Source organism: Calypte anna, chromosome 2 (genome assembly GCF_003957555.1).
Source record: "Calypte anna isolate BGI_N300 chromosome 2, bCalAnn1_v1.p, whole genome shotgun sequence".
Lineage (NCBI taxonomy): Eukaryota > Metazoa > Chordata > Aves > Apodiformes > Trochilidae > Calypte > Calypte anna.
Genome location: NC_044245.1, coordinates 109,343,828 through 109,357,725, shown reverse-complemented (window position 1 = coordinate 109,357,725; position 13,898 = coordinate 109,343,828). Strand labels below are relative to the sequence as shown.

General features: G+C 35.8%; 1 protein-coding gene across 1 annotated transcript in view; it reads left to right on the top strand.

The window, feature by feature from the left end:
• PRKDC (protein kinase, DNA-activated, catalytic subunit) overlaps positions 1–13,898 on the top strand; it is an 84,281-nt gene that overhangs the window by 29,773 nt on the left and 40,610 nt on the right. Inside the window, exons 35-49 of the mRNA XM_030446474.1 lie at positions 901–1,059; positions 1,368–1,571; positions 3,231–3,416; positions 4,202–4,306; positions 5,179–5,346; positions 5,652–5,779; positions 6,798–7,005; positions 8,160–8,338; positions 9,417–9,585; positions 10,081–10,146; positions 10,564–10,636; positions 10,857–11,005; positions 12,253–12,390; positions 12,585–12,704; positions 13,671–13,814. Coding sequence (XP_030302334.1) covers positions 901–1,059; positions 1,368–1,571; positions 3,231–3,416; positions 4,202–4,306; positions 5,179–5,346; positions 5,652–5,779; positions 6,798–7,005; positions 8,160–8,338; positions 9,417–9,585; positions 10,081–10,146; positions 10,564–10,636; positions 10,857–11,005; positions 12,253–12,390; positions 12,585–12,704; positions 13,671–13,814 — 2,196 coding nt within the window. The remainder of the gene's footprint in view (positions 1–900; positions 1,060–1,367; positions 1,572–3,230; positions 3,417–4,201; positions 4,307–5,178; positions 5,347–5,651; positions 5,780–6,797; positions 7,006–8,159; positions 8,339–9,416; positions 9,586–10,080; positions 10,147–10,563; positions 10,637–10,856; positions 11,006–12,252; positions 12,391–12,584; positions 12,705–13,670; positions 13,815–13,898) is intronic.

The following is a 13,898-nucleotide window of genomic DNA, read 5'->3' as shown; positions in this document are numbered from 1 at the left end:
ATAGGATCAGAAATAAATATTTTATGCATATTCTACAAATCTGTGAAGCACAATACTGTGATCTGAACAGTCTTCATAATAATGGGTGTCTTTCTCCAGTTTCCAGGGCCTAGAGGCAATCAGAATCTACCTGAAAGTTCCCTTTAGTGAAATTCATGAGACTGAAAGCTCAAAAAGTCACGATTTATTATGCTATAAAGGAGACATTTTTCAACAGTTTTTAAACAGAGAACATTCAAAGTTAGAAAAGTACCTTCTGACTGGTCAGAATATAGAATAGTGGGTTAGAGTTGCAGGAAAGCAGGCTGGAGAACAGTTGTGGGGTGGGGATCTGGGCTATAGTGCAGAAAAGAATTCTTTCTATAAAGTTTCTCATTGTAGTCCATCTGTTTTCCTTTGGGCAACTGAAGGAAAACTGACTATGAGACATCCATAAGGACTGAGAGAATTTGTTTACTGATAAGCAAGGTTATATTTAGCTAGTAACAAAGTATTTCATTTTTGTGGGGTATTTGCCATGTATCCTCTATCTGTAAGCAAAAGGTAGAGCTGTGATTGTAGTATGGTGATATTCAAGCATCTGTGTGGTTTTACTTTTGTGGCCCACCCATTCTGACAGAGCTGTTAATTTTATTTCTGTAGCTGTGTTGTTATCTGAAAAAAAATCCGGAGGAACCAGTTTTCCAAATAAATATTGTTTTCTGAACTTTGTAGACAACAGGTTGTCTGGTTAAAAATGTTCCTCGGTTAGGAAGGTATCTTTGCATGCTATATTTTTGTCACTTGGTAAGAAAATTACCTGGAGTTCAGGTGTTTTGAAAGGTATACAGTTTGATAGGCCTTTGTATTTTTTTTTTTTTCAGCTTATATTAATTGTCACTTGTTTGATTATTTCCTTAGGATGAAGGGGCTCATTGCTCAGTTGCCTCTAAGCTTCTTTCAGTTGTTTATAAAGGTATTGCACCTGGGGGTGAAAGGATTTCTCTTCCATCTTTAGACATCAGCAGTAAGAGGTTAGCTGACAGGCTCCTGCAGCTGGCCTTTGCTATTGATAACCAGGTAGGATACAATTCTCCAGTTTTAAGACTGAATCATTATTTTTAATACTCGTCATCAGTAGTTTTCTACCTATATTTTGTGTAGATGAGACTGATGCTTCATTCCTACTCCTATCAAGGAACTGTAAGCATTCTTTGGTTTAACTGAGTGACAATTGTAGACAACAAACATTTTGGAATTTTGTGCTTTACTTTTGTGTTTGCTGATAACAAAAGAGTTTGGGATGTTTAAAAACCTCGTGCACTTTTGTAAGGAATGAGTGGAACTTAATGTGCTTGAGATAACTATTTCCTTATCTTAATTTTCAGTGTGAGGAGCTAGTAAGTTTGCTGTTGAACACAGTGGTGTTATCCGTGCCGTTATCAGGAGCATCCCAAGGGAACCTGATCAGTTTCTCTCATGGACAATATTTCTACAGCCTGTTCACAGAAACCATCAATCAACAGCTGCTGAGAAACCTGGATGTGATCCTAGTCCAGCTTATGGAATCATCTGTCAGCAATCCTCAAATGGTATTAGATTACTTTAAAAGGACAAAGTCAGATGAGGATCTTAGAAATAATACTTGTTGTTATAGGTAGAGGTAACTGAGTGTGTTGTGAGGAAGTGCATTAGGTTGCATGTAGAACGACATTGTGTTATTTGGTGTTTTTTGTTTTTTTGTCATAACCTGACAACCTGACATAACATAGGCTGTCTGTCATCTTGCATCAAACTGAATGGAAAGTGCTTACCTACTACCTATCTTGAAATCTATACATTTCAAGATTTTTTTGCATAGTACTTCAGATCAAAAATGTTCTTTCAAAGCAAGTCTGCTTGTTTCCCAATTATTGTGCTTTAATTGTCATTGTAGAGTTTATCCCAGAGCATGCTGGATGGATTTGTTTTGGATAAGACTGAACTGGAAAATCAGCTCCAACCACTAGTGGGCATTGAGTTTATAGGACTAAAGTAGAGCTAGATAAAAATATTAGAGAGAAAAACACATATGCAACCACTGCGACCTGAAATAAAGGCTGGTTCTTGTCATGACTTTGTAGTGTTTCCTGCATGCTACAATAGATTTCCTTTTAAAAGTGTCTTTTATAAATGATAAGCTACTAATTTAAACTGGCTGCATGTGGCAATAGTATTGAAAGTCTCCATTAATTTAATTAAGGTAAATAGCCTAACTGGGTCAAACAAACACTTTACTGTTCTCTGCAGTCTGTTCTTCTTTCTCTGACTTATCAAATGTAATCCATAATATATATTTTTAAAGATCACACTTCTTTATTTTTCTGCTTTCTTACTGGAAGAAAAAAATAAGGTTTATTTTATTGTATCCATCCAAATCTGATGAAATGAGAAGGTTGATAACAATAATCCAGTTTACTAGGTGGTTGCCAGCTATTCAAGAGAAGGATGCAGAATTCAGGTTTGGAAGTCAGCAGCCATTAGTTTTAGACAGTTCTTTCTTAGACTGTGAAGAAAAGAGATTGAAGCATCCTTAGTTCATATCCAGTATGCCATGGTTTGTTTCTTTTCAAAATGTGTGCAAAAAAGTTGCATATGTGCTCTTTCTCCTATTTCTCTGCTTCACTAACTAAAACTGCCAGGTATTCATCTTTCAACTCGCTCTGGATTATCATTTATTTCTCGATATTTACATAAAAGGTATAGAAGGAATTTCTGCATTGTGCTCTAAATGAAGCTGGAGCACATTGGATAGAAGTCTCTTTTTTGAAAAGTATGTGGTTTTAATTTCCAGCAGTGGACTTCTCCTGATTTAGATCTAGCATTGCTATGTGATGCAACAAATGAGACTTAAGTTTACTGGTATGTCAGGGTAGAATTTTCAAATGTCCTTAGGCATTTACTTCCCATTAAATGCAGATATATTTTAAAGATGTGGGATCTAATTTCAGATGCTGATCTTAGCATGCCAACAGAGTCTAAGAAGAAAAAGATGCTTCTAATCTAGGTGTGCTTTTAGAACAGATAGTGAGTCAGGCAGAAAGAGGTTTTATTTTGAGAGGGTTTTATTTTATTTTTAGTAATAAAGTTTTTTAATTGGTCAGGTGTCCTGCACCTGGGATGCTGTTTTATTCTTGCCCATATGAATTAAGAGATACTATCTCATCCTTTCATTTGAGATTAAGAAATCTGTCTGTTGCTTCTCCTTCCAGGTTGGAAGCATTTTGAATGGCATGTTAGACCAGAGTTTTAGGGAGCGTACCATACGCAAGCATCAAGGAGTGAAACTGGTCACAGCTGTACTAAGAAACTGGAGGAAACTTGACAGCTGGTGGGCCAAAGGTTCACCTCCTGAGAGCAAAATGTCAGTCTTGACACTTCTGGCAAAAGTTCTGCAGGTAAGTGCTGTTTTATAAAATCCAGGTAACTTATACAATTCCCACAGAATCAAAATTTTTTGGGGTTGCGAAGTACCAAAAGTGCTCCCATGCCCATTATTTTAGCTACCTCTTTTTTACTTCTGGGGAATTGGTACAAATGCAAAGAGTAAACTTTGAAAGTGAATAGCCTCTCTAGCATTCTTTGTTGGCATCCAGAAAGTCACACTGGGAGGAGTTCTACCCATATCAACAGACTTCTGACAAATGTTTATTTCAAAGACTTTTTGTTAATCTGAGTTTTTGGTGTGGTTTTTTTCATCTTGCTCTTTCGAAAATGTAATTTATATACTTATCCCGTTGAGGTATTTTAGGAACTTGTAACTGTATGCAAATACACACAAGTATCATGTATTTAATTTTTTTTCCTTTTTTATTATTATTTGTTTTAAATTCAATTGTTTTGAAGGTATGTCTTAGGACATCAGAATGTGAGCTGTACTGCTGCATTAGCTGTCAGTAGAGCTGTGTCTGTATGAAGTCTGACTTTGAGAGGGACCTTAATATTTTTTGAGCTGGCAAATATCCAACGTTATGATTTTGTTTGTGTTGTGTAAGAGCTTTTAGAATTCTTTTTGATAACAAAATCATGCTGTAATTGCTTTCTATTAGTTCAATGTATTTTTGGGTGGGTGGGTTCAATTAATACAGTGATCTCTGACTAAAAGTAAAAATATAATCCTCTTTTTTGTTTGTTTGTTTTGTTTTTGGTTTTGTTTTGTTTTTTGTTTCTTCTGTCATTCCAGATAGATTCTTCAGTCTCTTTCAATACCAATCATGAAGCATTTACAGCTGTTTTTAATACCTATACCAGTCTTCTTACTGATCAGACTTTAGGCTTAAATCTTAAGGTAAATTGCTCACCTCAGTGGCTTTGCTAGCCTCCCCAGATTCGAATGTTAGTCATTCATGAAATTCCTTGTTATTTGACTTAAATTTTACCTGGGCATGGACATCACTTCCATTTTTTATTCTCCTGTTCAACATCCCAAAAATTGTAAATCATCTTTTTTGTTCTTCAGACAAAAGGCAGTATCACAGACGTAGTGTTTTGGTTTTAGGTGCTTCTTTTGTTCTTTCCCTACTGACAGATGTGCAGCTTTTAGGAGAGCACTGTCAGTTGCAGATAGTTTTGAGCTCTAAAGCATTTCTTTAAGAAGTGACAGCTATTCATGCTTTTAGCAAGAACTGGCATTTCCTACAAGTCAGATTACAGAGATCTGCCATGATTTTAATGTCCATGCCTGCAAGTCTAAAACCAGTAGTAATAGAATAGCTGCTGTATGTTGTTTGGTCAGGAGAGGGAGGTAAAGTACTGCGTACTGAAGTGGAAGTTGCAAAAGATGCTGAAGCATAATGTTTGGTCTAGAAGATTAAATAATTTCTGCTTAGGAAACAGCTTTTCGTAGCTGCTGTTCTCTCAGTCTGTCTTCAGCTAGAGAGGGTTTTGTACTTTACTGTGCATTCAAAACAGTCTGGGATCTTGCATTAGTTGCCAGGTGGTGCATTAAATCAGTTTCTTCTAACCCCCTCAGCAGTGACCAAAGCTGTTTCCTTAATTAGCACCTGAAAGATGAGCAGCTACATAATGTGTCATTATCAGTGTTCTTGAGCCATTGAATTCATAAGCATAGCCACTGCTGATTATTTTGTGGTCCTGTTCAGCTTGCTTCATAGTTAGAGAACAGTTTTTTTAGTGTGAAACTGCATTTCTTTCCTTCAGGGGCAAGCTGTGATTATTCTTCCATTCTTCACTAATTTGACTGGAGAAAAACTTCATGAACTCAAGAATGCTCTTGATCAACTTGTAGCTTTCAATTTTCCCATGAGATCAGATGAGTTTCCCAATGGCACCTTGAAATTCAATAACTATGTAGACTGCACTAAAAAGGTCAGTAATTTTAATGAATGTGGGATGAGAAGCCTAAGGAAACTCTGTCTAGAAATGTTGTTTCACAGAATGTTGTCTGGAATTAGAGATGCTTTCCCTTCATATAAGGAAATCAGCTCTTCTATTTATGTATTGTGTCTCTGTCCAGAAGCTTAACTTACAGATGCACATTAAATTAATGTGTTAAATACACATTTCCTTCTGAACATCAGCTTCTAATCATTATTGAAAACTAACTACACAATTAGATGAAACTGATTTAATCCAGTGTAGATACTGATTTTATGCGTTATTTCTTTTTTCAGTTTTTGGATGCATTAGAATTGTCTCAGAGTCCAGTGCTGTTGCAGTTGATGACAGAAGTCCTCTGTAGGGACCAGAGACATTTCATGGAGGACTTATTTCAAGCCAGCTTCAAAAGAATTGCCAGAAGGTGAGTTTGGTCTATTGGAATTTTGCTGAAGCAAGTGCACTTCCTCTATTATGTTGTCATTGTCATAGTAATGATTTACACAATAGAGTTTTAGATAATAGATTTAATTCAGATTTTGCTTTTCTTCACATTTCAAAAATATTTCTGAAGTGTGAAAATGTGATGCCAACTTCCAGATAACACTTCCAATGCCTGGCCAAATTTTGTGAAACCTTCTATGTTAGCATGTTCTGTCAGAATTCAGTCAAAGGTAGTAGTTGTGTGTGATCCCAATATCCTATATTTGCTGTCCCTGTATAACCACATTATCACTTAAGTTGATAGCACTTAAACTCCCAGTGAATTACTTTGTTCGACCCCTTTCAAAACACAACAGCACATTTATTTAATTGAGTGTTTCCAGAGTGGTAAATTGTAGACACCAAATGTGCTCCGTCCACGGAAGAGTTCTTCAACCTCTTCCAAACCAAACATTCCAATTCATGATGGGCTATTGAGTAGTGATGATTTTGGAGCATGTAGTTTCCTGGACAAAGTAATTTATCTTATGCCCAAATCCCATTCTAATCTTTAGCTTTTTTAAAAATAATTCAGAACAACTGTTCATCTGATAGTGGAATACTTGATAGGCCATAGAGGGGCATAGCAGTGAAGTCTCCTCTTTTTTTTCTTTTTTTTTTTTTTTTTTGTCTTGTTTGTCTCCATTCTTCACATATACCAGATAAATTATTTTTCTTAGGTTGTTCAGTAAATAGGGAATGAGAATGATTGCTTTTGGATTAAACTAACAAAAATACTCAAACAAGTTTACCAACCATCTGTTGCCAAGTAACAAGCTGAGATTTTCTTCCGAGAGCTCCGTAATAAGTGGCAATTCAACATGATGCATGTCTCGTATGGTGATAGTCCAAGACAGAATGAATGTAGAATAATAAAAGTTTTAAATGTCAGTGGGATTTGAAACATAAATGGGAGTCTGGTGAAAGAGTTTTCATTGTGAAATTTCCGTCTTGTTTAGGAGCACCACTGACAAACAAGTGATGCTGTTGGACACGGTTCACAAAATGTTCCAGAGTGAAGACCTTCTCTCAAATGCCACCCGTCAAGCATTTGTGGATCGCTCCCTCCTCACTCTCTTGTGGCACTGCAGCTTGGATGCACTGAGAGAATTCTTTGTCAGGATTATAGCACAGGCTATGGGTACACTAAATTCCAGATTTACAAAGGTATGAATTACTTTTTTTAGGATTGGGGAAAGTCTAATGAAATGCTGTTGCTGGTTTGTACATTTTGCTTGACATTGAGTGAGACACAATTGAAACCATTTGCTTTCCAGTTTTCTATCTTGAAGCAGAAGTTTGTGCCAATTACATTGTTTGGTTATTAGTGAGAAACTTTCCTTTATTCCTCAACACACTGCTGCTTAGAAGTTAGTGTAGGTTGCATATCTACTGGGTATTAAAATTGAAGTTGGAATATACATATATATACCTACTATATATGTGTGTGTATATATATATATATACACACCTACCATACACACCTACTATATAAATATCTACTGGAGTCTGAAGTTCTGTCAAAAGCCAAAACCTGTTTTAATTTTGGAATATAAAGACTGTACTAAACTGTAGCCTGTTACTACATTGTAAGAGCGAGGTATTCATCCTCCATATAATGAAAGCTGTTAAATTAGCTGCCTTCTAGAGAAAGGAACACATCTAATAATTGCAGAGATTCTTCAGGAAGGGTTTAGGAGTATGGATCTTCCATTATTTACAGGCTGTCCTCCAATTTAGACTATAGTTACATACAATAATTTTTTTGTCAATGGAGGTCTCTGCTCTCACCATAGGTCTTCACTCTGATGGTTTTCCTGATGCAGCTACTTAAAGGCAGCAAACAAACAAGATTCTGAAATTATTCTGATTTAGTAGTAATTATTAAAAGCAAAATACTAAACCCAAGACTTTTGTAAAGTCGCTCCCAACCTGTTGCTGTAAACATTGGCACCAAAGTGAGATGCATAAAGAAACTCATGAATAAGACCCAGCATGGTGCCAGGTGTTTTGCTTATAGATGTCATGGGTCTGAGCAGTTTCTTGGTATTCTGCTCATTTTACTCCAGTATCACTTTATTGGTTTGGGCCAATTAGAGTTAAGACAACTTATCTGATAGAGAGCAGGTCAACGTAGTTTTAATGCCTGTATTACATAGGAACTCAGAATCTGTCAGTCTTCTATTCTCAGCAGCTCTTTTCTCTGTTTTAGAAGGTAAAAGTAAGCTGAAGCTTATTTAGTAGAAACTAGAATAACTGTGGACCTACTTCAGAGGGGCAGGATCCAGGAAATCTCTGAGATTTTGCTTATTTGTTTCCAGTCCAACGAATATACTTTTGATACACAAGTCACCAAGAAAATGGGTTATTACAAGCTTCTAGAAGTGATGTATGTGCGTCTTTCAAAAGAGGATGTTTACTCCAAGGACTCCAGAATTAACCAAGCTTACCGTGGCTCCACATGTGTAGAAGGAAATGAACTTACCAAGACACTAATAAAGTAAGATTGTTGTTTCTTTTATTTGCTTTTAATTTCTACTTAGGTTTTGGACACTTTTAAGTATTCCATATAAAGCAGATGGTTGATCTGTTCAAGAGTAAATGTAATCTTGTGAGGTACCTTTTGATTTTAAATGGAGTACACAATCTGGAATTTGCATTGGTAGAATGATCTCTAGCATAGACTACAGTCCTCTATCAGGATAAATTTTGCCTCCTATTTTTGCCATTATTTTTCAATTTGTTAAGCTTGTGCTTTTGTGTTTGCTTTTCAGTATGATTCTTCACCGTTAGCTTGTGTTTTCACAATCTCAGTTTTACTTTTATGCAAAGTATCATTCTGTGTTGCAAGACAGATATTTTTATGATTGGGATGATGAGATGGGTTTTCATTTACATTTCATAATGTGGCAGTATATGCAGTAGGTGTAACTTAGTTTCATCAGCACTACAGAGTGGGACAAAAGATCAATACTAAATATATATGCTAAATTAGTTTAATAATCTGAAAAAAAAATCCTGAGTTGCTGTTAGGGTTTGGGGTTTTTTGGAGGGTTTTTTGTTGTTGTTATTGTTGGTTTTGTTTGTTTTTTTAATTTTATTTTACAATACTATGTCCTATGAAGAATTTAAATAATTTATTGCCTATGGTTTCCAGATGTCTTAATGACTATGGGCAAAAGACCTATAAAATTTGCGTCTAAACTGATTTTCTCTAGCTAGTTGCTAGCATATCTTAGCACATTCATTCACTCATAGTTTCTTGGGAAAGGGCCCTAGGAGAGAATTATACATGAATTAGAACATATTTCTGTTTCTTGAAAATGGCTTGTTATTGTATTCCTGACATTAAGGAGTGATGTGTAGGCATTGTCATTGCTGAATAGCTCCATTTGAACACAACATACAGAGATCTTGAACAAGTCTGAGTTGGTTTCATGTTGCTACTGCTATAATAATAATAAATATCTCTTGAAATTCTGTTGATTCATTGGTCTTTGATTGAGGCCTTCCTCTGCTTCTTGTTAAAAAACCACAACAACTTATGGTGGTGTTTTTTTGCCTATTTGTATTTTAAGGTCATGCTATGATGCGTTTACAGAAAACATGGCAGGAGAGAGTCAGCTGTTGGAGAAGAGGAGGCAATATCACTGTGCAGCCTATAATTGTGCTATTGCAGTTGTCAGTTGTGTCTTCACTGAAAGTAAATTTTATCAAGGCTTTCTTTTCACAGAAAAATCAGAAAAGGTGAGACCCTGTTGTTGCCATTAGAAAGCTTCCAGAGCATGAGACACAAAATTATTTTACCTGATTGTAATAAATTAAACCTGAATGATGTGCAATTACATTAACAAACTGCCCAGTGAGGCAGCAGGAGTTGTAGCTGACTGTCTTGCATCCTTCATGCAATTTGAATTCTGGTGAAGTTTTTGCCATGTCTTTGGGAAAGAGTGAACTAGTCATCTATTTACCCTGTTAATTTTCTAATATATGAGAAAAAAAATCCTCTAGAGCTTGGAGTATACTTCAGTAAGAGAGGTGCTTTACAGAGCACCTTGTCTGTGCTGGGAATTCTTGAGTTGCTGCTACCAAAATTTTCTTAAAAGTGTTGATCGAAAAGAGAACCTATTTTCTATATTGTGTGTTCATCTGTTGTTTTTAAAAAGAAATAAAATACGGTCGGAACAACTGTTATGGTGTGCAGCATTAATTGGATATTTCTAAATATGCTTTGGTTTGCAGAACTTGCTGATCTTTGAAAATCTGATAGACCTGAAGCGTCAGTATACATTTCCTATAGAAATTGAGGTGAGTGGAACTTCTGGGCTATTGTGTTCTGAAGAGAAAAACAAGTATGGCTTTCACAGTGGAGACTGTAGACATTGCCAGTTCTCAGATACAGAGAAAGAAGATGCTGTAGTGAATAAAAAATGGAGCACTCCTTTAATTTTTTAAAATACATTTTTCTGATAGAAATCCAGATTTGAAATTTAGACCACATAACTTTATTGCTCTTTGTAGCACACTTACTCTGGTAATGAACAGCTGTAGGAATAATTTAGCTGTTGTTCTGTAGCACTAATTACAGCATGGGATTTCCATTCATGTTAAGGGATTTTGATAATTTTTTGGAAGTTCTGTAAATAAATAACTATAAATAAACTGAAAAAAACCAAAAATGTAATTAACTGTCAGGTTTTTGTTTTTTTTTTTTTTACTGTTTAGGTGCCTCTGGAAAGGAAGAAGCGCTACATTGCTATTAGAAAGGAGGCCAGGGATTCAGGGAGTAGTGATCAGGGTATGGAAGTCATTCATGACTATGAAAAAAACTTTTTCTTACCTTTAATGTACTGTTTGTTGATGTGTTGCTAATTGGCTTCTACAGAAGCAAAAACAAATTAAAGCATTTAGTATACTTCAGATAACAACCAATTCCCACCCAACCTAAAGTTTTAGTGGCAATAAAGGCTTTTTTCTTGTGCTTATGTTGATTAAAAGTCTATTTTTTTCCTATTTAGATGAACCCAAGTACTTATCTTCTGCATCATACATGATGGATAGCAGTCTGAGTGAGGAAATGAGTCAGTTTGATTTTTCTACTGGAGTCCAAGGTTTTTCTTACAGCTCCCAAGATGTTACAGCTAGCAGTGCTCGTTTCAGGAGAAAGGTAATTTAGACTTATGTGCTGTGGGGAAGAAAAGGGTTCTGCTTTCAAGCAGTTGCATACATCTATTGGGGCTGAGAAAGAGAAATTACTCCTGTATTTGTTCTGATAATTGTAACTGATAATGGGTTCTTCCAGAAGATGAGGGGAGGGACTTGGCCTGGGTTCTGTCAGTCATTTTTCTTCTTCCCTCTCTCCACTGTCTACAGCTGTAGGAAAGCAATGCCCTACCTTGGGTTTCTAAAGTAATGTGAGTGAAATCCAGCATTAGTTGTAAAAAGATTGCTTGTGGCGTTGTGTGCACTCAATACTCTCTTGTGATGATTGTGCTTTGCTATTAGGGACCTCATTTCCTCATTTCTCTCTTCTTTTGGTCTTTGATGGCAGTTAGCTAGTCTAGGTGAATCAAATGCATAGAATAAATGATCAAACATTTTATTATTTTTGTATCTCTGCTGTGACATCTTGTATTTAAATATTGCTTTTGGAAGAACACCACTTAATATCTTCCAGAACTTGAAGTTGTGTATCTTACGCAGTCAAGAGATGTCTCCTTAACAGTAATACTAATGGGATGGATATTTGCTATAAAACAGAAAGAAAGCTTGTAAAAGTGTTAGACACTGGGTATGAAATCTGTTAAAATAACTGTTACATTAGTAGAGATAAACTATTTCCATGTTTTGGAGCAAGGAGATGGTTTAACTCCAGTGAAGTTAACCAGAAGTGTACTTTCTATCTGCTTTGTGTAGTAATGTTTTAAGTTCTAACTATAAATAATTTTATTTTGTGATTTATTCTGTGTATCAAAAGAAAGAGCTGCTATGTTTGCTAGTCAGCATCGAGCAACACATCCATGATAACACATCCAGGGATTTCCCCCTGTGGAAGATGTTAATGCATTCTTTCAACTGTGAAATGAAATAGTTTCTCTGAGGTTCAGCTAACTAACTCTGCCAGCTTCCAGTAGTTGCCACACCTGACCTGGCAGCTAGTAAGGTCAGAGTAACATGAAACTGACATCTGTTGGCATCAAAAGTGAAAGATGTGCACAGCTGGTACATATATTTTGGGAGGTGTCTCTGAACCACATATTTCATGTATTCCCTGCTGTGCACACTGAGCATCAAATCTGATGTCTGAATGTCAAATCTGAAAACACAGGTAAGATCAGAATGACTCATGGCATTATCACAGTTTGAAAGAAAATACAGTAATATTATTAATCACAGTAACACTCCTTTTTTCAGGAGCCCACAGAATACATGGCTTTAAATGATGAACTGGAACTAGAAATGGATGAACTCAACCAGCATGAGTGTATGGCTTCTATGACCACTCTGATTAAACATATGCAGAGGAACCAGATCACACCCAAAGTGGAGGAGGCCAGTATTAACCAAAAAGTTGGCATTTTGTCACTAATTACACCAAAAAAGGGAGTCATTATTTAATCCCTTCATTTATTAATTTTCATGGCTATACTATAATGAGACTGTGGCTTGATCTGGGGACATTTTAACCTGTTAATCCTGTTTGGTCCAAGAAATGCATTTATTTTTGCTCATCTATTAAATTGCAGGGGACAGTTCCAGTAGATCTTCCTCTTTGGATGAAATTTCTGCATGGCAAATTAGGAAACCCATCAGTACCACTAAATATTCGCCTCTTCATAGCAAAACTTATTGTTAATACTGAGGATGTGAGTACTTTGTTTTGTTTTTTTTTTTTAGTCATATATTTTCTGTTAGCGTAACAGTTTGTATTATATCATCAACTGTGTAACTCTTGTGGAGTGAAAATATGTCATCAACTGAGATTTTTGGGGCATTCAAATCGAGTAGTTTGCTGTGAAAAAAGAGAGCACATTCATAGCCCAAAATTCCAGATATTGTGAGTATTTTGAATGTAACTTTTTCTCCCAAATTTTACTTCTATGAGTAGAGGGAGCCTAGAAAATTTGTCTTCAGTAAGCCATAAGTAATTGATTCATGGATGTTGGGCAAAAGGTATGGCTGCTTATGTTTGCTGTTTTTGAAGAAGTTAATATAATGGGGTTTTTAATGGTCATAGATGAGTCTTTTGGAAACCCTCAGAAGTAAATGATATTCTGGTTGCAGAAAGACATTAAGATAGCATAGTGTGTCTTTGCCTGACAAAAAAGACTTTCTAACTCTCATTCTTGGGAAAAACATTCCTATTCTATTTCATACAGTGATTTTGAATTGTAATGTTTCTGTCTGAAATATTCCAAGTCCTAAATACAAAAAGGCTGAATTTCAAAATTAACTCCAGAAGCTTTAACATTCAGTTAATGCTGCTTCCTTAGTAAAGCACGGGTGAAAATGGATAGATGAATGGCATGCTCTTCTTGTTCCTTTAGGGACTGGTTTTCTGTGTTACAGACCTTATGTTTATGTGGACCTTATTGAAATAATTAAATGTATGTGAATATTTGGTCAAAGGTTTCTAAGCAGAAGTGAGGAATGTAATTATGGATACTTGCAATTTTAAAATTATTTTAACATGTTTGTAGTTGTTGCTTCAGAAGTTAAGCAAACCAATAAGAAGTTGATTTAGTAGTCTTGTCTGTAATAATTATTGAACAACAGGTTACTGAATAGTTGGATAATTCATACTTGATGACTGATTCTCCTGTTTCCCATAGGTTTTCCGACCTTATGCAAATCAGTGGCTTGGTCCCTTGCTGCAGCTTGTTGTTTCTGGGAATAATGGAGGTGAAGGGATTCATTACATGGTAGTGGAAATAGTAGTTACTATCCTTTCCTGGACAAGTGTAAGCACTCCTAAAGTAAGGAAGGAAAAGTGACATTAATTTTTATTATTATTTTGACTATTTGCTAAAGAAAGAGTGAGTTTGTTATTATGAACTTAT